Source organism: Sebastes fasciatus, chromosome 5, assembly GCF_043250625.1.
Source record: "Sebastes fasciatus isolate fSebFas1 chromosome 5, fSebFas1.pri, whole genome shotgun sequence".
Lineage (NCBI taxonomy): Eukaryota > Metazoa > Chordata > Actinopteri > Perciformes > Sebastidae > Sebastes > Sebastes fasciatus.
Genome location: NC_133799.1, coordinates 9,559,905 through 9,583,412, shown reverse-complemented (window position 1 = coordinate 9,583,412; position 23,508 = coordinate 9,559,905). Strand labels below are relative to the sequence as shown.

Below are 23,508 nucleotides of genomic sequence, written 5' to 3'. Positions count from 1 at the left end.
CTTCGAAGCCCAAAAAATGGTATTCGGGACAGCCCTAGTATCGCAATATTTTGATCGGCAATTTTGTATCGATACACGGATGTCAAGTATCGATCTTTTATTATATAAACTATTAACCTCTTGACAATCTTGGACGCTATTCTGTCCTTCAGAGGTTGTAGCGGGCTCAGTCTTAAAGCAACTAGAAAACCGAGCGAATTGATGTTCATGTTCATGTTAGCTGAATTTTTGCAAGGAAAAACTAGCATGGCCATATTCAAAGGGGTCTCTTGACATCTAACCTCAATATATGGAGAAGATATGAGAATCTACAGTACAATTTAAAAGTGTACAGCATTAGTGATGCCTCGAGAATGTGGATAAAATAATCTAGTGAGGAAGCTATAGAGCTCTTCTGGTCTGTGTGCTATTTCACATAAATATTAATCACTTTTTCCCATCTGGGGATAGAGGACTAAAATAACATAACTCTTCAAATCTATAGAGAAGGGGTGCTTGGTTGGTAAGGCTGTGTGTGTGTGCATGCACAGTATGTGTGTGTGTGGTTACCTAGTATTTGCACATTCACTGTCACACCTCATAAGGCAGGTTTAGGCTGTTCCATATGGATGACACTCATATATACGACAGGTCGCGGCGCATCAGAATGTAAATGCAAGCGGCTGTTTGTGTGTGCGTCAGCAACTCTTGAGAGGCATGGGAAAATCTTTTTTTTTGTATGTGCTGATTTTTTACACATTTGCTTTAACGTGAGTGTACAAATGTCCACATTTTTCACAATTTGTGAAGGTCATATATATATATTCTTTTTCACATATTGTTGTTCATCTCTTTGTCTCTGTAGCGTTCATCATTCCTGGTGTTGCAGCTGAAAAATTACTTTTATTTGCATGCTTATTTCATTACATGAACGCTTCCTCTCCAAAGTGTTGGGCTGTATATTCATCTGTAGGACAATTTCCTCACATAAAACAAATCACTATTCATTCAGTATTCAAAACCCCAAATGACTGCACTCTCATAAATGTAATTCTCAGTTTTTAAGATGGATGTTAATCGCTTTCCATCATGTGCTTTATTGAAATACTACCATTTTTTACTTCTAGTGGAAATGTCATTTTCAAGTAAAATCTTCATACTGAACATATGAGCTCTGTTATTTCTGTCTCTTTTCAGCAGATGATTAAAAAGGTGCACTTATCAACATATATTCTACAAAAACCTGCCCTGCAGTTGCTCTATTGCTGAAGAGGTTCTCACATTGTTGTGTTTTTTTTTATCTTTGTCCAGAGCCACTGTTGAATAAACTGTGTGAGTAACATCGTTCATCCTAAAGTTAATTAAAAGCATATTTTATTTGCTCACAGGAGGGAAAAGGCGCTGCTCGATGCCTTTGGCCCCCAGAATAAGAAGGGGCCAAGGTGAATCGTATTATTTTCCTTTTTGTCCTCAAGATAAGAGAAATGCGAGTTAAGGAAAAGGCTTGTAGGAAATTGATAGGCTTACGCTGGCTGGCTTCTGCATTTTAATTAATCCTCCTGAGTGTGACATGGTGTAAACCGGTCTGTCACCATTTTGCATCCCCATCTGAATTAAACAAGCTGCTTTTGGAGGAGGATTATGATGACCAGTGATGGGAGATATGATATGAAGGCAAAGGAAAACTGTTATTTGTGGGGGGTGTCTGATATCAGCTTTGTTGTCATCTACAGTAGCATGTATGCTCTGTGTGTGGCTACAGCTTTCTTTGTTATCAGGCTGGAGGCAGAGATGGAGGGAGGGTGGACAGGAAGAGATGGGATTTATGCTAACATAGGAAGGAAATGGATTTATTCAGTCTTTTGTGAAGACAGATGCCATTACCTTAGACCCCATCTTAACAGCCTCTTCCTCTCTTGTTTTTCCCTTCTGTACCTCTAATCCATGTTCTCTCCCCTTTTTCTATTTACCTTTGTCTTTGGCTCTGACTGCTGTGATCCCTCGGGACCTGCTTTTCATTTATCCTAGGCCTCTTCCATTTCATCCCACTCTTTTTAAGATCCTCATCCTCATCCTCATCTGCAACCGCTTATCCCGTTAGGGGTCGCGGGGGGGCTGGAGCCGATCCCAGCCGACATTGGGCGAAGGCGGGGTACACCCTGGACAGGTCGCCAGTCCATCACAGGGCTGACACATAGAGACAGACAACCATTCACACTCACATTCACACCTACGGGCAATTTAGAGTCCACAATTAACCTAACCTGCATGTCTTTGGACTGTGGGAGGAAACCGGAGTACCCGGAGAAAACCCACGCTAACACGGGGAGAACATGCAAACTCCACACAGAAGGGTCCCAAGCTGGATTCGAACCTGCAACCCTCTAGCTGTGAGGCGCCAGTGCTAACCACTGCACCACTGTGCTTTTTAAGATCCCTTTTCTATTTCTCTCTACTTAAAGTCAATACTCTGCGCTGGCGAATTCGTAGTCGTCTCTATCTTTTCTCCAAATCCGCCATCATCCATATAAGTACATTTAGATATACATATAGGAAGCATTTGTCCCAGCTGAGACGCTGCCAGTTCCTCTAGCTAGCATGTACTTCATTATTATGGCTCCCACTTGTGCCATCAGTCATACCACTGCCTTTTACCTCGCACCGTACAGTAGGACATCCGAGGCTACACACATAAAACAACAGGCTAATAAGCTGGCTAGCTTCTCCCTTGCTAAGTGGAATGGGACTGTATATAATACACAGTGCCAGCGGTTGGACCGATTCCTTGTGTCGTTCAGCAGTTTAAATCAGTGCGCTAAAGCTGTCCTGCTAAATTCCCTGTAAAAGCAAAGCGTATGGCACTAATCATAGCCAAGCTAATTTTCAGCTGGTTTAAACTCAAGGTTGGCAAGGCGGTTTAAAACCAGGCTCAGGTGAAAGAGAATGGAACAGTAGCAGTCACGGTTACACTTTTTCACACATACACACACTTTCTTGCCATTTGTCAGCCCCCCCTTCTTTGTACAGTATATTTCATCACGGCGAGGCAAGGCATTGCTAACACGGCAAGCGAGTGCTTTCTCTTGTTCAGTGGCTCTCGCTGTCAAGGAGAGGGTTTTTTTCAGTTTTTTTTTTGCCTCTGCCCGTGACAGACTCAACTGCTTCAATTTTCCCCTTGCTTGAAGAAAGCGACTGCACAAAACCTTTTGGAATCCATATAGGATATCAGGAAAACCGCTAGACAGAGACAGAGCCGGTTCTGCAAAGACTGGGCTGGACCCTGAAGGTGGATCATGGGGAAGGTTAAACCTCTGAGCCGGTTCAGGCAGGTCTACTTGTGGAGATGCTGCTCTGATGAAATGTGACACGCTCTATTCACTGCACCATCATTCAAACTGAAAAATCACTGCTCCTCCACCGGAGCATCCACCTGCGAGCTCTTTCACTGGATATATTCTTCAGATAATACTTCAAATCTGTTCCAGGTTATCAAATATAATATGTTGCTATTCCCAAACCAACTTTATGAAACTTTAATTCTTAATGAGTCACATTTTACAGGTAAATTTATTTGCCTATAATGCTGAAATTACGTGACAAATCAGTTTGGTCCTCATTTCAATATATTCCAAAATGAAGAGTATCAGTTTTGGATTCAGCAAGAGACTTTTTCATCCATGCTGGATCTTTGTGGAGTGGAAAAAGTCTTGGTGTGGCGAAGAAACTTGCAAAGTCTCACCTGACTTAACAGACTTGAGACACTTATTCAACCTCAAAAACAAAGGCTGGCTAATAAAACACCTCTTGTTCCCTCATGCTTTGTGCTCCAAGTTGCACATGAACACACTGATAGTTAAAGACAAATTGGAACCACAAAATTAGTTTGGAGTTGGTCCTCAGGAGGAAGTTATATTTTAATTGCCTAGCCTTGTTGCCTTGTTAAGTGGATTATCAAACTTTCGACACGACTTGTGCATACATTTCCATCACTTGTTAGTCAGTGTTTCCAGGTTGTGTAAGCGATTCACTCATCACTTTCTGTGCTCCAGAGAATTTGTCCCATTAAATATATGTTACAATATCTAATAGACAGTCACTGTGTTAAGAACTTGGAATGAGTTGATTCACTATTCATATTAATGACCAGTACAGAGTCGCTTTACTAATTTGCCTTTCTTAGAGTCGTAGAGTAATGTGGCATGTCCCCTTTTTGTCTCCACAGCAAAGAAGACATGTGCGACCACAGACTTTGCCTGTAAGAATGGACAGTGCGTCCCGTCTAGGTGGCGCTGTGACGGAGAACCGGAGTGTGCAGACGGTTCAGACGAGGCTGATGCAATCTGCAGTAAGTAGCCGTGCAAACACAACCGCAGACAAACAATGCCGTCACCATGAACACACAGTGAGGGAGGTCAGGACACACACACATTTGACACATCTCAAATGTGTCACCAGCTACGTGTGTGTGTGTGTGTGTGTGTGTGTGTGTGTTCATTCATTGCATGTGTGCTTTTAATTAAATGAAAGTCTAAAAAGAAAATACAGATTTTCTAAAACACGTATACACACCAGCATGATTGAACTGTCCCGTTTACAGTCATGTAATGTGTGTTTAAAGTAGTTAACCTCCACACACACATGCGCACACACATTTCCTTCGGCATAAAGCTCTCCCAAGGTTGCTCGGCCTCAGTGTGTCACATTTTGCTGCGCTCCAGCCACTGAGCCAACCTTCTCTTTCTTGCACATTGCCTCAGAAAATTGCTTTTTTTGTTGTTGGCTGTTCCGTCAGATGCAGGACATCCATATGGTTTGATCAAGGCCATGGAGGGCGGAAGAGTGTCTGCTCCTTTCATTATTTCTTCTAGAGCATGCTTTGAAAAGTGAGAATTACAAATAGTTACTCACCCTTGAATCCGCTCCCTGTTTCTCACAAAACAGATCGTAACACAGGAAAAGATTTCAGTTGTTCAGTTAATCAGTTTTTGCATTATGTGCAAGTTCACATACAGTATTAAGCACTGATAAAAGATGTTTTGTCAGTTTATAGTTAGGATGTATTGCAATCTAACAAGTGTTTGCTGCAAATTACTGAATATAAATGTGACAAAGGAGTTTCTGTGGAGGGCGATGCAGCCACTGTAGCTTAAAAACTACAATGACCAATGTCTGTTTATCTGTCTTGGATATATCTTTATGACAAAAAAAAAATACATCACTTTGCAAATAGTTTTCTGACGTTGCTATATTAACTAGACTGTTTCACCAAGAATTATTGTGCATGAAGTAATGCATGTGAAGGTAATTATCATTGTTAGCAACCAGGAGACTATTAGTCAAGCACTGAAATACTCAAAAACACCAGCTTATGTGATTTTTGAAGCTCGTGTTTTCAGCAAACATTAGCGTAATTATGAAAAATGGTCAAAAGCCTGTAAACAGACCTTACCTGTTACACTCTTGTTTAAAAGGTTGGCAGGTGTTGAGGTTGCTTGCTGCAGCAATTATAAAAAATGGAACACTGCCCACTGTGATTAATGGAGTTTTTTTAATCAGCAGAGGTAACCCACTCTACCCAGGTGGGGAACTGAACCGCAAAGAGGTGTGATGATGAGCGTGCGGTGGGGCAGGGAGGTTATATGGAGCGTGTGTGTGTGTTTGTGTGCTCTGGTTAAAGAATGAAAGTCAGGAAGAGAGTGATGGTGAGACTGAAGTGTGAGGTGCTAAGCAGCGTTAAATGACTGACACTGGGAGTTTAAATGGCTGTGAGAGATGTGAACATAGAGGTTAATTTACTATTCTGACACAAGGTTTTTCAGGAGCTACATGATAGCTCTCCAAGTTAATGCACTTTTTAACCTTTTTATTTTAGTTTCAGTTTCATGGTAAGAAACGGGGTTTACATAAGATACCAGAACAACTCAAGGAGAGTTGGAGTCTTGGACTCCTCAGTGGCTTTGAAAAAGTTAATCAATGACTGAGTGAGAAAAGACTTGAGTGAGGTTTGGGTGAGTTTCATCAAACTATAGATCAAGGAATCTGTCTGTCTGTCTGTCTGTATGATGGGTATGTGTGTATGTCCTTCGCATATCTCGAGAACCGTTCATCCAATCTACTTCACACTTGGCGGGTGAATTACTGCGGACCCGAGGACGTGCAGTGTCGAAGTTGGTGCAATTTGGACAAGCCACACGTTCAGTGCTAAAGGTTCTTTATACCATATCTAGAGCATTAATATAGCAGCAAACAACTATATGCTATGTAAACATATAGAGGAGTAATGTCTACCTGAGCAGAGAGTGAAGTCCCTCTGTGTGTTGTAATCCAAGCTTCTCTGTGCTTTGTTGACATTGCCTTTGTTCCATGCCTTTTAGTGGCTCGCGGGCTGCCCTCAGCAGGCCTTTACCGTCTGCGGCTCGTGGACTTCAGTTAACTTTTGCTGCTGGATGCTGGATAGTGGATATATTAACGTTACAAACAAACTCTTCACTTCACTTCACTTTACTCAACGAGCGATGAGCTGCTCTCGGGAACGCTGCAAGCAGCACTTTCGGTGGCCAAGCTATCTGCCCGCTCCAAACGGGCACATGCTCCGAAAGGTGATTCATATTCAAGCTGCCAAAACTACGCTCTGCATTGATTTTGTCTTTTATTATCAGTCGATACATTGTCCCGTTGCCTTTTCAAAGCAGCCCAGGTTTCTAGGACTGAGCTTTTTTGAAGGCCACGTTCAGATCGACAAAAGCAAAACGCATGCTCCTCATTCAGACTACTGTGTTGGCACAGCCTGGGCGCCATTGAAAAACTAAAAAAAAGAAATCTGGATTGTTAGGTAAAGCAATCCAAGTAAAATACCTTATAGCACCTACCTTGATAATTTTGATGCCATGGTAGCTTTGCAGAGTTGTAAAATCCTGCCTCAAAGCAGCATAAAGAGGTGCTCAAAGTCGTCATGTCTGATGAGCATTCAAACTTGGTTTATATTTCATCTTCCAACCTGTACCTGTCTCCCAAATTAGTGCTGTTGTGCGGTTTGAAAGGGGCTTAACTGGTATATCACACTGAGCAGGTTGTCAGAGTTTGGAAATCCTCTCATTAGGAATCAGCAGAGTTATGTGGTGGTGCTTTGTAAACATCATGAACAAGTTGTTCAACAGCAGTTGAAACTGGTCAGCAGCTTAGGCAGGAGGAGTAGAACCCAGACATACCATTAAATTCTCAGGCATTTCACAGGGATTCACATATTAATCTCCCACATAACCAGTGTTTCCTCCAAAGATAAGTCACAGAACAGAGCAGAACTGCTAGAGGTCAGTCGTTCCACTTCTGTCTTATCACAAAACTTCCCATATGGCTGTATCTACAGGCCAGCTCCTATTTGCAATTTTTATTAAGATGATTTTCAAAGAGGTGATCAAAGAGCCCTTTGAAGATTCTCAAAGTAATAAGTCTGATTGGGATAGACCAAGGACATGATGTGTGTGTATGCATGTGCACACGCCTATAAGAGTGTGTGCGCCCGCATAAGCATGTGCGTATAAAGCTAGAGTCGATGCTTGTATTTAGTATTCATCACAAGTCATTTCATCAGATTAGTGGACTTGTGGTTAAGTCTCATTATGTCTAATCAAGGTCAGACGCTGCGAGTTCTCCAACTTTCTCAGCCACATTGATCCTCGCAGCTGTGTGTGTGTGTTTGTTTGCATGCAGCAGAATGTGTGCGTGCCTTTGCATGTGTCTGCTTTCATCAGTATAGTGTATGTGCATTAGGTGAGAAATTTAAAGTGTCACTAGAATCGAGCAAGGCGGAAAAAAAAATCTTAATAAATTGTGGTATATACAGTTTTAAAACACAAGATTGTTAATTATCATGATGAAGTACATTTTAAAAAAAATTCCATTGAGAAATTGTTCATAAATAATCCAGTGAATTAAAGGTGCTATTGATAACATTGATAACATTCAGCCACTAGATGTCACATTCTCCCTCCCCTGTCGCATTGCATTAACAACAAATGGTTGCCAGGCACGTACCGTCAAATGTTGTTATACTATTGGCTCACAAGCCTTGTTTTTAAGTGGAAACCAAAATGACAGCGATAAACAAAACATTCATTTTGGACCCATCAACATTTTTTAAATGATTAATTCACAATCATATATATATTTTTGTTTTTAGGAAAAGCCATACTTTTATTCGGCACCTTTCTAAAAGCTCTTTGGATGTATTATTATTTTTTTTTTTTAAATATTCGTCTACATAAAAATGTTATCAATAACACCTTTAAGTTGCTTCATCAATTTCAGGAGGTGATAATAAAGAGATAGCTATCTGTATAAATGGTGCAAAGAAATCACAAGGAATTCACAAGCCTCTTCCAAAATATATTCCCTCCTTCAGTGTTTTGATGATGGTGATGGAGACCACTGTGCAACACATCAGCCCATAGGTGCTGTATCATCCGATGGTCCAATTATCTGTATCAAAGCATCTGTATTTGTCTGTTTCGCCACTCATTAATTCTGGATTTTTCTTTGTTATTCATCTGTTTATCGTCATATCACCCTCATCAGGCTTCTCTTTTTGTTTGCTCTGTATCTTTTTCTTTGTTAAAATCTCACATATCTGTTTATGTTTCGGTCCCTTGCTATGTCCTTACAGCCTACCATCTTGTATCACATCCTCTTCTCTGTCCTCTTGCTCTTCCCCTGCCGTATGTCCTCCACTTTGTGATCTGAGTTCAGTTTAAGTAATGCCTTTGTTTGAATTGATTTCCCTGGGAGGGAATCGATGGGCTGATCCCCGAGACCTCTGGTCGACTGCTGATTAACTATGGACCTCCGATGACGCCTTTGAAACCACACACACACACACAGACACACACAGACACACACAGGCTCCTCAGGAGTTGTCTGTAATTACACATCTGAAAATGAATCTGGGTCTAGAGGGGATTCTAGAGAAAACGCTCAATCAGGTGATGCATGAAGGAGTGAGCGTGTCTGCATGCAATGTTCTGCCCCAATCTTAAGTGCAGATATCACCTCTTAGTAGTGGTTGCGGGATCATCATTAGTAGTATTAGAAGTACCATAAAGTCACTAGATTACTGAATAACTGATAGTTATTTATTGAGATAAACAACAACAAACAAACAGCCCACATATTTGGACTGGGTGTGGTTTACTTAGAGGTGCAGTGTGTAGGATGTGGCGGCATCTAGTGGTGAAGCTGCAGATTGCAACCATCTAAAACTTCTCCCATGTGCCAAGCGTGTAGGGCCGATGCGAAAACGTGAAAATGACCCTCTCTAGAGCCAATGTTTGGTTTGTCATTAATGTTACAGTATATTCCATTTCTGCCAATAGATCCCCCTAAATGTTACACACTGTTCCTTTTATTTATTGTTTTCCAAAACAGTCATAAAACAAAAACACCCTTCTAACTTGCAAACTTGGATACGTTGTAAATGTCAGAAACTTCTTTTTAATTAAATGTCTTAAAAACAGTAACACATGCAGGCAACACAATCATCATGTTAATATTTTTTATTCACGGTGAGACAAACTTTTATTTATGAGAAGTTAAGCACCAATTTTGACCTTCCAAGGTTTTACTCTCTTGAAAAATAATCATCCTGATCCATATGATAATGGATCCAATTAAAATATACTATATACAGCAGAAAAAGTTGTGAGGCAAATTAATATTCATTAATTAACTTCTTAAGCACCTTCATTGTTGTTTCACCACTGAATGGTTCATTTTAAGGGTGCTTTTTAGTAATCCAACGTATCCTCATACAACAGTTTGTATGATATCTTACAAAAAGTTATTCCTCAGTTTTCCTATGAATGCCCAGCAACATGTGATACACGTGTCAATTTCCGCTCCAGTCTTTTCAAAATAAAGTTCCATCTTCACAGGAATCAGCTTGGTTTAGGAAAAGATCGACTTGGTTAGTTTTAGGTAACAAAATTACTTAGTTAGGTTTAGGAAAAGATCGTGGTTTGGGTTACAATAACCCCGGAAGTGGGGTTACTTTTCGTCGGTATAGCTACAAACGGTGTATGACAGCAGCCTGACTAATCCATTAAATTATATCTGATAACAAAATGCTGAAGAATTACACAACTAACTGTTTTTTTTTTAAAAAGACTCATCGTAGCTTCATAACTTTTGAATTTACATAATGCACTATGCTGTAGGGCGCTTTTGGTCATAATCCATGTGCCAGACATCAAAGCTCTGATTTTCTGGAGTCTAGACTTTAAAATGTCAGCATCCATTTACTCTGAGTGGCATCAGCAAGATCCTGCAGTTTGACAATCAGTGCTGATTAGAGGAGCTGCGTCTCTCAAGCGTTGTTTAAACTCCATATCTATGTGCGCACGCTCTTTCGGCTCTCTGCCGCTGCATATGCTACACTCTAGGGATTAAAGAGAGCCCTCCTCGCCACCCAAGTGTCTCTGTGTAGATAAATGTTATTGAATTTCAACATCAAGACACTCAGCCAACCTCACTCAGCCACATATTGGACCAACATGTGACTCTCTCTTTACAGCCAGTCCAAGCGGTGCTTAAAAAATGTGGGATATAGAGGGAAAAGTGTTCAAGAGTGCTTAAGCTTGGTATTATTTTGAGGATGTTTTATATTCATAACATAAAAGTCTTGTATCATCAACGTAAGAAATCTCATCATTACAAGTCTACTCAGGCATGTTTCATAACCGAAGGCATGCTGACAAAGGCTGTACTGAAAAGCCTCCACACTCATTGTGAAACATAATGGGGGAAAAAAAAAGACAATCACAAATGAGAATTTTGATAAATTCGGAAGTCAAGTAATCTCAAGTCACACACGGTAGAGCATTTCGAGATAAAACTGAGAAAACAGCAGTCTTTCTATCCCCTTTGGGTCTGTTATTATGATATGAAAGCTGTTAGTTTTTCATTTATTTGAATGAAAAAAGGACCATTTGGTTCTGTGATATGAGCACCGGTATTTATTCCATTGATGTGAAAGTTGTGCTAATCCATAAACTAAACTCTGTTCTTTATCACACCTTTACACTCTAAAAACATTCTTGTATTAGTATAAGATAGAGCCAAATGAGTCAGTAAATGTTGATTTACACACTGATGAACGCTGATATGTTTAGGACTTTTTACTGATCATCTGATTTCAAACTTTGCTAATTATTTCAGTCCATCTGATGAAACCCATTCATCTAAAGACGCAAACTGTCAAAGCGGAGCCTCTCATCGCAGCATGACTTCACCCCCACTTTGTGTAGCCTTGATTTATAGAGCTCATATCCAATCGCTTCTGACTTCTTCGATTTCTTTTTCATATGGTAATTGAAGCACAACTGAGGAGAGAACTGTAGCGAATATATTGTAAGTGGACAACTACTACTAGCCTTGGTTCTGCTTAGTCAAACATGTGTTGAAACTTCTATATTCTTGAGCCTGCTGGATGGTTATATATGGAGGAGGAAGCCTGTGATGTTTTGTCAGTCATGATTATTGCAGGATGTTGATGATGAGGATATTGCTGATGACAATGATTGCCCTTTGACTACATGGCTGTAACTCAACACTTTCAAAACTGCTTGCTGGTGTGTGCTGTGCCTGTTAGTCATGTTTTATTATGTTTTAATATCTGCTGTGAAAATAGGTCTGGTAGTAATACTGCTATGTTTCAGCCATACTTGTGGCCTTAGGAATAGCAATGTCACTTTGTTTCAGACTGGAATATTTTATAAGCCAACTATTGGATGGATTTCCATAAAACTTTTGTACAGACAATCATGGTCCCTAGAGCAGTGGTTCTCAGCCTGGGGGTTGGGACACCTAAAGGGGTCGCAAGATCATTTCAGGGGGTCGCCAGATGGTCGTGGAGAAAAAAAAAAAAATAACATATTAAAAATAAAATAACAAAAATGTTAGAATGGGGAATGTTTTTTACATTACATCGCCTGTACCAGTGATATAATTTGCCTCAGAATGGATTTCCGGCGGGTCACGGGTAGAGAAAAGGTTACGGAATGACTCAACAATCCACAGTGCCTGGAGCACATTGAATAACGCCTAGCTGTACAAACTAAACAGAACTGGGGGGTTGCGAACGCCTAACATGCTATACTGAGATGGCGTTAGAGAGATTATATTGTGTTCATGTTGAAACATGTTAGCATGGTCATTGTGAGAATTTTAGCTTGCTAATTTAAGCAATTTTCTTTTACTTAATTTCCACCTTCACACAGCTGTGCATGGCTGTAGACCTGCTGTATTGAGGCTAGCTGTTACATTTATTTTGAAGAATTACTTTTTTTGCAACATGTTTAAATATGTAAAAAAGAAATACTCGGGCTGTCAATCGATTAAAATATTTAATCGCATGATTGTCCATGGTTAATCATGATTAATCGCAAATTAATGGCACATTTTTATCTGTTCAAAATGTACCGTAAAGGGAGATTTGTCAAGTATTCAAGACTCTTATCAACATGGGAGTGGGCAAATATGATTGCTTTATAAAATTGTATGTTAATAATCATTATTTGAAATCAATTAACAACACAAAACAATGACAAATATTGTCCAGAAACCCTCACAGGTACTGCATTTAGCATAAAAAATATGCTCGAATCATAACATTGCAAACTGCAGCCCAACAGGCAACAACAGCTGTCAGTGTGTCAGTGTGCTGACTTGACTATGACTTGCCCCAAACTGCATGTGATTATCATAAAGTGGGCATGTCTGTAAAGGGGAGACTCGTGGGTACCCATAGAACCCATTTTCATTCACTTAACTTGAGGTCAGAGGTCAAGGGACCCCTTTGAGAATGGCCATATCAGTTTTTCCTCTCCAAAATTTTGCGCAAGTTTGTAGCGTTATTTAACCTCCTTCCTGACAAGCTAGTATGGCATGGTTGGTACCAATGGATTCCTTGGGTTTTCTAGTTCCATATGATAGCATCTTGTTCACTCTAGCTTTGAGCCTGCTATAACCACCAAAAGATCGTTTGCGTTAATGCGTCAAAAAAATGAGTGGTGCTAAAACAAATTTGCGTTAACACGTTATTATGACAGCCCTAAAAAATACATATTTATGCATTTACTTATTGGTGGTAAGCAGCTCTTTATGCCAAGAAAAAACTAAAAAGAGAGAAATCTGATGTTTTATTATGCAGCACTGGCCCAGGTTATTAGTGTAACAGCAGCACTGTGAAGCCAGCTGTCCTTTGGTGACAATTAAAGTTGAAACTTCCTTCCCTCCCCCTCCATCTCTCTCTCTTTACCTGCTGTCATCAGTTCCACCTGCTCCTGTGTACTGAGCTGGGTTTTTCCTTGTCTGTGTGTGCCGAGACAATAGGCAGGTCAGCGTGTTATAGCATGGAGGCAGGGGGTTGTGCTAGTTAATTATTTGGGAATATGAACGGGAAGGATCCAGTGAGTTGGATTGTCGGACGGCTTCAATTTCATGCTTGAGGCAGCGGCAGCGCCGGGCGTAATTTCCCAGGTGCCCCCTCCTCCCCCCCTCTCTCTGTCTGTCTCTCTCTCATTCTTCACCTGTGTCTCTCATTTAACCAAGTAGAAAGTCAGTGACCCCGCCATCAAAAGAGACACATCTAGTAATTCAAACAGATGCACACAAACATTCAGGAACAGAAAGAGACTCACTCCTATGTGGATGTGAGTGTGTATGAGTGAGCATTCTGAGGTCACTCTACTTCAGAGTCAGAGTAGTCTAATTTGTCTCAGTCTCCTGCTACATGTTCTTTTAATGGAAAGCCTCTGTTGCCCTGAGCTGAATTTCACTCACTGGCCAGGATATACACACAAGTACCACACACACACACACACACACACACACACACACAAACACAACTGCACAAACGCAAACACACTTACATGTACCAACCTTCCTTAGTTTCAATCATTCGCTTTCTTTTTATCCATTAGTTTGGTCTGATTTTAAACTGTCAGAATGATCAAATAACGCACAACTGTTTCTGCTCAGTTACGGTCAGTGTCAATGGTGACTACAATCAGCGCGTGAATGAACATTTATAATGTAGAAAAAAATTTAAATTAAAAAAAATGTCCCTTTGATTGTCAGCTCTGGTCGTGAGTTACTGGCTCAACCAGTGAGAGCCATGTTTAATCACGGCAGCAGGCTTTGTGTGACCGACACCAAACTCAAGGCTCTGAGTTATTTGTATTGACCGAGCATTACTGTGACCGCATGTACTTCAACATTTCTCCCACTGTAAATTTTTCTTGTTGTGAGTTATTGTACACTTCAAGTTTGAATTGCACACTTATCTCTGAAGACTGTGATTTGTAAAGGGACAAGATCCTGTATTCAGCTACTCAATAATACCAGGATGAATGTACAGAATGTGCAGCTGTTTCATGTCTGTGGGCTGGGCTGACTAGTCTCATAGGATTAGTCCTATGTACACAGAGGTATATTTACAGGATGCTGGGCATTTATGGACATTCTGTGGTTAAGGTTTGGCTCATTTTAGACATTAAACTACTTTGTTTATTACTAATTTCATTCCATCTGATGGAACCCATCTAACTAAACTGGAAAGAGTCTCTGTATTAGAGCTGAGACCCAAAGAAGCGCAGTGTCGAGTGCGAGATCTTGAGATACGGGACATATTTAATAGTACATTATGTACACACTGTAGTGTTTCGAGAGGGGATTCCTATTAACTGTTACACTGCAAAATGTGTGAGCTTTTGCACCCAAATGACGCGTATACTCTAGCATTGAATGGATGCCACTATGTCATGGCAGGTTTATAGCCGAGGACCCAAGGAAGCGCAGTGTCGAGTGTGAAGTTGTTTGGATGAGCGGTTCTCGAGAAAGCTGCAAGCAGCATTACAGATATAGAACTGGGCATTGAATGATCAGAGTTTCATGGGATAAGAATGTGTCTATTGTACAGTCCTGCTCTGTTAACAGTAGACACCAGCTAATCATGGTCACAGTTGTCCACCGTCCTCACTATACTAAATCCAAATTGCACAAGATTTACTCTTCTATCTCCCCACTGTGTGACAGATGTCAAGTGACAGAGGGCACATTGTCTCACACTTTCTGGCTCTGCCCTTCACTTACTGGGTTCTTGTCCAATATATTCGACTAGTAATCAAAGGCCTATGAAAGAACCATCCAATTGGAAGCTGGACTCGCCATCTTTGGCTGCTCACAATCCACTCTGTGCCTTCCTACAGCCATGCAACAGTCCTTGATGCTGGGGATGACTCAAAAGACTCGTTTTGAGGGAATGGTATTCATCCTTTCCACTTCCTCCCAGAGCTGGATGGCTGACATGAGTTCAGTCATACAGATGGAAAGATTCAGGTTTTTGAGAAACAACGCTATTAAAATATTCTCGACTATCTAGGACCAATTTCTTGCTTAATCTAGACGAGGCAGAGGGAGGGTGAGTAACTCGGCCATCTAATTTCTCATGGTCCTTGCTCGAGTTGTAATGCATAGCACTCAGGTAGCCTTTTACTATTGTTTTCTTTCTTTCTTCTTTTTTTCTTTTTTGAGAGTATATTTATTGATTTCCAAAGGGTCGAACAATCAAGGATTAAGGAGCATAATACAAATATGTACCCTCTTTTCTAATTTACCCTCAACACAGAACACATTCTCCACACATGAGAGCCAAAAACAAAATAAACAAAATAAATAAAATAAAATATATAAAATATACATATGCACATACATACATACACAAAATTAAATTTAAAAAATGGGGATATATATATATATACATATTTGCTTTCATGCTTTGTTTGGTTAAGATTAGAGAAAGATGGCAGTCAGTGTTAACAGAAATCAACATTGAGTGTTTGGTGTGCAAACTGTGGTCTCTGGTGTCAAAGTCACAAGCTTTGTACATCCAACCATCCACCCAACTTCCTCCCTGATACCTTTTGTGGCAGTATAACAACATTACAAACTCATATTGCGTTTTGTGTTACACTTCTAAGTAGGTTTGCCGGGTAGGAAAATGTAGACATAATGAGTTTTAATCGTTTCAAAATAAACAACCAATGATTTTCTGGTGAGGACACTCTAAAGTGGCAGTGTCCACCATCTCAGTTATTAGTAGTTGTCTCCAGACGCGTAGTCTCATCACAAAGTGACAGAATCACGTATTTGTAGGTGTGTGTGTGTGTGTGTGTTTCCTTGCTTTAGCTCATAAATAATTGAAGATACAATACTGAGAATGAGTTTAATCTCATCTTAAAAGTTGCTTGGGAAAAAAAACATTAAAGGTCATCTCTGTCTGTCTCTCTCTGTTTCTTCTGTTATTGTAAGCCCATCATCTCAGTCCCTCATGTGCATTGTTCTGCTTGTCTTGCTATCTTGTGGCATCTCATTAACCACAAATGTCTTTACCTTGATTTATACCAGTAATAAGTGAAAGTGTATTGATCCCTTAAGGAAGATACAGAATAGCAACCTGACCACAACATACACCACAGGAAGTACCCTGGACATTAAAAGACAGACAGGTTGCATTTTAACTGCCATATGATAGCCATTCTGCAGTAATGACACAGAGAAAGCTCAAACTAAGAGGTCCTGTGAGAAACACCCAATATATAAGAGAAAAAAAAGTCATTTATCATAGCCTGTAAGTAGTCATTATCGATGTAGCTCCCATGAGCCACAGAGAAAATCTCATAGTTTCAGTTGTACAATAATGAACCAGTTCTGATATCAGAGATCATTTGGACCTATGTGTTGTGGTTGAAACAGCTGTTTACATCAAACTGGCTTCCATGTTTACACTGGACGTGGCAATCAAACAGAAGAAAACACCTACGCAGCAACCGCCACCATGTGATTTTTCTTTTTTCGTCAATTCCGTTCTTCCGTTCAATTAGTGACCCTTGCTCTTGGCTGGTTACGATTGATTGGTGGTCAATATGTTTTTGCTCTCAGAGGGCGTCTTGTGGAGCTGGAGCTGCCTGATGGGATTGCTTCTGCTAGTGTTTTGATGGTGTTTGTAAAGACCCATGCTTAATAGCAATTATGTTTTCATCTTCTTTTTTTTTCGTCCCCCGTCATTTAGTCGGGCTAAAAAAATGCAGCTTTTTTTTTTTATTTCAGTTTAATTTTCTCTTCCTTCTCCTCTAAGGAAATCCTAAATTGCATCACTGGAGCACAGATGTGGTAAACATAAACAGATGAGGGAGACAGGGCAGGTGTGATAAAAAGCAGTCTTTATTAGGCCAAAAGGCAGGTTAGCAACAAGAATGCATTCAGGCTGGCAAACCCATCCACTCCTCTAGGCTAAGGCAGCAGATGGTCATAAGAACAGGTAGAGTCATGGGGGAACAAATTAGACCTTTGTCACAGAATAAATTTGACATTTCATAGTCAAATCTGTGCCATTTAAGTGCCCCAGTACTCGCACGACTGTGGTCCTGGCACTAGTGACTAAATGGAGTGCAGCCATTCTTAATTTTAATAAGTTCGACAGAGCAAAAGCAAATGTCTGCCGTGAGGCCTGTAGCAGGGCTTCAATGAGGTCAAAATATAGGGAATAAAATACAGAGATTAATCCTATGAAGAAGCAGAAGAGGGAAGAGGAAAAAAAGATGCACAGCCATGCCAGAAGCACATGCATCGTCAGTGATCTTAAAGCCGCCTATACATGATCAGCGGTAAAATCGCACTGTGCTGGTTCTGCCATTGGAGAGCGGTGCTGCCTGACTAAGTGGAAGCGCTACCCTTGGCGTGACGCACCACGCGAAATTGCCACAGAGCGCCGTGCTCATAGTTCAAATTATTTCAACTTTGACCTCGGCTATCGCTGACCTTTCAAAGCACAACAGATGAGAGCAGCTGCAACTGTTGTTGCCTAGAAACAGTGAATTGCATTCCTTGCGCTCTTTTTGCTGACATATTATACCTGCTGCCTCTGCAAGTCTCTGCGCCCTACTTGCCAGTGAGTGAAGCTGCATGGTAAAATATAACATTGTATAAATCAACTGTATATAACAAAATTGGAGGCGGCAGGCATCAGTATAACGCTTCCTTTTTTGCCTTTGCACAGTTGATATATATATATATAAAAATATGATTCATGCAAAGGTTTTTATGGATGATACCCATAGAGGCATGCAAACAGACTTGTTGTTTTCAAACATTCTCCGTGGGGTTCCACATTGTCCTGTAAGTCAAATTAAATGTGCAGGAAATTGTTTTTGCCAGAATTAATCAAATCTCAGATGTTTTTGAGGCCAGTAAACTTGCTAAAGCGTATAATTTAACTGAGCCCACCATTGCAATGACTTTGAAAGGCAACTTTACACAGCCAGTAGCTGTGTTCTAATATTAGAAAAGTCCATCCAGAAGCTTTCAGAAGTCAACTACGCTCTCCACATAATTTGGCCGCCTGTTTTAATTTTCAGACCCCAGCCTTTTGAATAAACTGCCACAGAGGAAATAAGCTCAGAGTTCACCGTCAAGTTCAGCCCCTCACTCTGAACATCCCAAACTCTCCTTGTACCTCTCTTTCCTTTTGTCTGCCTCCCTCTTCTGCAATCATTAGTTGAGATGTGGCACACTAGCCACTGGCGGTGTTTTTAATGCCCAATGTGTCGTCTACTAAACAACCATTAAGAGAGGCCTGTTGGAAGAAAGTGGCAATTTTTCCTATGAGAGCGCTGGTGTCGCGCTGTATTTCTTCCCCCCACGGCACTGACAATACCCACAGTCCAGACTGTGCTAATGGTTCCACATTTAACAGGCCCCTTCTTCTCCTTCACACAGCCTAGAGAGAGAGAGAGAGAGATGGGGGGGAGGGGGCATCCACTCTAGTTTCACTTTGCTGCAGCATTTACTGGGCTGAAGCAATTTTTACATAGTGGCCAAACGGTGGTACTACAACTTTTGTGTCCCTCACGTGATGCCATTGTGCCCAAAAATACTTAGTCCCATAGACTTACATTGGGAAAGAGATGTCTCAAAATCAGCGGATAATGTTTTTTAGGTAAATCAACTTCCCAGTATGAACACTTTAATAGCCCTTATTCAAATCATTAGGTCCTAAAAGTCGTAAAATGCACTAATAGCCAAATCCAGAGTTATTTCCCTTCCTTCGTTCATGTGAATGAGACCCAGACCGAGGCTGGAGTGAGTGCTGGGAGGCAGGAGTTAAAGGAAATGATAGTATGCTTGTTCATTGCTTTGCACGATCTGTTTATATCATGTTTTTTTTCTGTTTATAGCTTATTTTGTATATCGTATATTAGCAGAATTTCCATTTTTTTATTCTTATTTTATTCTAACGTTTTTATCTATTCTTTGTTATTATACTGATTACTTGCACCAACAAAACCAAAGTAAATTCCTAGTGTATACCTCCTACACCTGGCAATAAACATGATTCTGATTCTGATTCATTGGGTCCAATGGATGCGGTCGATTGCCTGAAGATCCGGGGGATTTTATACATGGAAGTCAAGCTTTTTTTGCTTCATGCGCCACTAAGCAACTTTCATAGGAATGAACGGTAGCCCGCCTCCAACGCTGTATCCAGTTCTCTTTATACTTCCATACTTCAGACCCCATAAAAAACAAATTGTACCAGTTAAGAGACACATGAGAAACACCAGTAATATAAACAGACTCTTTAGGTACGTTTTGGGCATAAAAAGTTGTGCAGCCGAAGTGCCAGAAATTTGCGTAATAGTGGCAATATTGCAAAAGAAACCACTAGAATGAGCTGGAAAAGCTTATCAGAAATGAGAAGATGCAATGAAGACCTCTAATTTGCCTTTGCGTTATGGTACCTGCTTCTGCTTGTTCTATTTGTCAAGATGTCATGTTCATATCATGTTGCCACTCACTGTTACATGCCTCCAAGCAGAAAGCCCACAAGTAAATAATTAAAAGAACGGTCATCATGGGTGTACAGTATGTAGCCGCAGTGTCGTCAGTTTGCGTCCAGACCGGAGCCCCTGTAGCTTGTCTATACCTACAACAGCTTTTCAAAACCCCACAAGGTACTCATGGATCAGAGGAAACAAATTAATTAATAATAATTCACATATTTGCATAAAACCTGCACAATATTTTAACGGAAACATCATTTCCCTGTGTGTTTTTTTTTTCATGTCACTCCGTTGCATGGCTTTTATTTCCCTCTCTTGTTCTGTTGCCGTCCCACTACTTTCTCCATCCTTTCTCTGCACCTGCTTTCTCACTGATCATTTTTTCTCTCCTTTCTCTTGACTTTGATCTTTCTCTCTCCCCCCCCCTCTCACTACATCAGGGCTGCAGTAATAGGAGATCAGTGTTCCAATGAAAGCCACTAATCAACACTAACCTTCATTTAAAATGTAATCTGATATTAACCACATACGCCCTTTTCGTAAATTGGATTTCACATTTGAAGGATAGGGAAGGACACTCAAGGCAAGCTTTAAGTGGGTCTGCCTTGGCCTCCAAGTCCAAACTGCTCAGTGACATTCAGTGCCAACGGGTCGCCCAACTGAACCAAACTTAAGAGTAAAAAAAGTACATGAAATATTTGAAAAGGGACGTTATAACTTCCCTTTTCTTTGGAGACATCCCTGAATATTTACTACTTGTTTTGGTAGTTCATGTAGTTAATTAGCAACTGTCCCATCCTCAAACATTTCACCTTTTATTCCAGCTGAACTAAATATAAATTAAAACAATGGTATACCAAGTTATATTGGTTATTTTCCATCCCTTATTCTGTTAGGCAAATTCTGATTTCAGCCTCTATATGGTCTTTTTTTTTAACTCCCTTCCTCATTTGACATGAAATATCATGCTCCAGTTCTCGGTGTGCCATGTGTCAAAATACACACACTCGTGTCTTCACACATATATTATGTACCCATACTTACAAACAACCAAACATACACGTGCAGTCATGCATACACAAATATATGTAACCATTCTTACACTTACAGTACATACACATGCAAACCCATACCCACTTTAACTCATGCATACAATATTGCCTACTATTGCAGTGCATACTTACACACACACACACTTATTCGTCTCCAAAATAACTCACATGAAGTAATTGTGAGCACGAAGTGAGTGTCCGCTGGATGAACCATTCTTTTCCTCCACATTGCGAGCGACGCGTTGCTTTGTGGAGTGTAAAGTTGGCACTGTAAAAGGAACGAATTGTCATTGACCTGTGAAGTTAGATTTCCATGTCGTGGGTACATCAACTTGTTTTATCCATTTTCTTAACTTGACAGCTCACACTAACCCTCTTAGGCAGGTTTTGTGTCAAATGATGCATTTGCGGTGATGGTTCAAGGAGGAAAATCAGCCTTTATAGAAACTGTGTGCAGGACAGTGATGTTTTTATATTTATTTTTCAAAGTGTAAGTACAGTGGACATTCAGTACTGTTCAGTCAAACTGTTCTCCCTGTATAATATGAGGGAGGCAAACCACTGGACACAGCAATACTTTTGTATTAAGGCTGCATCTTATGATTAGTTTCATTACCAATTAATCTGCAGATTTCTTTTTGATTAATTGCTTAATCATTTAGTGTATGAAACGTCAAAAAATAGTGAAAAAGGTCCAAGGTGACTTGTTTTGTTCGACAAAAAGTCCAAAACCCAAAGATATTCAGTACACTACAATATTTGATAAGGACAAGCAACAAATCCTCTCATCTGAGAAGCTGGAACCAGAGAATTTCCACTACCTTTGCTTGAAAAACGATTCATTTATTATCAAAGTAGTTGATTATTTTTGTGTTTATTAACAAATTGATTCATCTAACTGATTGTTTCAGCCCTGTGTATTTAAAATATTATTTGCCAACAATTTAGAAAAGAAACCGTTATTGTTGTACTCTTTAAATTCTATATTGCCAGACCAGAAGTTTCTGTAGCTACAGTAAAACCAGCTGTTGATGGTCAGGGAAAGAAATAAACAGAAGGTAGCTGTATTTCAAAAATGTCTTAACTCTGGGAAGGTGCATATTCATACGCTGGTGTTTAAGGGCCATTGTAGGTAAAAAATAAAAAATAAATTCAGAGAACAAAAGATTAAAGTCGTAAATTTAAGAGAAAAAATCTTGGATGTTCTCTGAGATTAGAGCAGTAAATTTACAACAAAAAAAATCACACATTTCCGAGATTATAACGTCATAAATTTGTCAGAAAAAAACTCAGATTGTGTTTTTTTTGTCAAGGAACCACATTGCGGGAGGAGGTGCAACAGTATGGAACATGGCGATATCCTTGCGTCTGCCCATTGCATTGTAGTTTCTGATCCACAAAAGCTTTCACCTCATCCAAACCACTATGTTATTTTCTTCTCAATAGGCCAGATTCACGGCAATGTCTCTTCAAAGTCGGATGCTTATAATATTATCTCGATTCTGGGCTAAAATAGTATTAAGTAAGTAAGTATTTCCTTATTGACAAATCCAATTGCAAAGTATAATTTGACTAGGTCATTCTCTGCAGGCATAATAAACGGCAAGTGGAAGCTTCTATGGTGGGATGAGGTTTGCAAGGTGAAGCGATGTGGTTCCTTGACAAAAAAAAACTATTTTTCAGAGTTTTTTCTCGTACAATTTACCACTCAAATCTCACTGAACATCCAATTTTTTTCTTATGAATTTATGACTTTAATGTCGGAAATTCTGAGTTTTTTCTTGGAATATTACCCCCCTCATTTATTTAAATTTTTTTACATGCAATGGCCCTAATACGCTGATGTATATTCCTGATCGGCACGCACGCACACATACACACAAACCATTACGACCCTAAACTTACCTTAACAAGCCTGCGAAAATAAGCCCACTGTTTGGAACGCGGTTAATGAGCGTCACCATGACGATATGACCCACTGCAACCGATCAAACCGACATTAGACTTGCAAAGTCCTTACACGCCAAATAATTGGCTGATCCATACATCTCTGGTCTTATATGAATCATTGATGCATAAGAGAGCGCTGTGAGCTCAAGGCTCCCCAGCCTCCTGTCCTTTGTCTACTCCAGTTGTTTCTTCTCCTTTCATAAAGGTTACAGCACTAACAGAAAGGCATTTCATTCATACTGTATGCAGTGCAATTTAAAGACATTAATTATTCACCCGATACCAGATTCCATTTATTTTAATGATATTGCAGACACTGAAATTAGAACAACACATTCATTATGAAGTGCAACCCAGTCCACATCTCTAAACGGATTACAGCATAACCTGGGGAGATTTGCAGTACATCATTTTATGTTTGTGTGCTTTTGTTTGTGTATTAATGTGTATGTATCTGGTCACTTGGTGTAGCGTTTGTAGACATATTTAAGAGCCGAATAAGTGTGTGACCAAACAAGGACTTTATGTCTATTGTGTGTGCATTTGCATACCCTCAGGAGGTCACAAGAAGCCCCAATTTGATCAGATTCCAACCCAATAACCCCACGTCTCTCTCTTTAAGTGTGTCTCTGAGG

The 23,508-nt window shown here is 40.1% G+C and overlaps 1 protein-coding gene across 9 annotated transcripts in view; it reads left to right on the top strand.

Moving 5' to 3' along the window:
• The window catches only part of lrp8 (low density lipoprotein receptor-related protein 8, apolipoprotein e receptor), a 205,526-nt gene that overhangs the window by 93,454 nt on the left and 88,564 nt on the right, over positions 1-23,508 (top strand). For all 9 annotated transcript variants that reach the window (XR_012593882.1, XM_074634971.1, XM_074634966.1 and 6 more), the window contains exon 3: positions 4,202-4,324. Coding sequence is in view for 8 of the 9 variants with exons in the window: in XM_074634971.1 (XP_074491072.1) it covers positions 4,202-4,324 (123 nt within the window). In the remaining variant the exon portion in view is untranslated. The remainder of the gene's footprint in view (positions 1-4,201; positions 4,325-23,508) is intronic.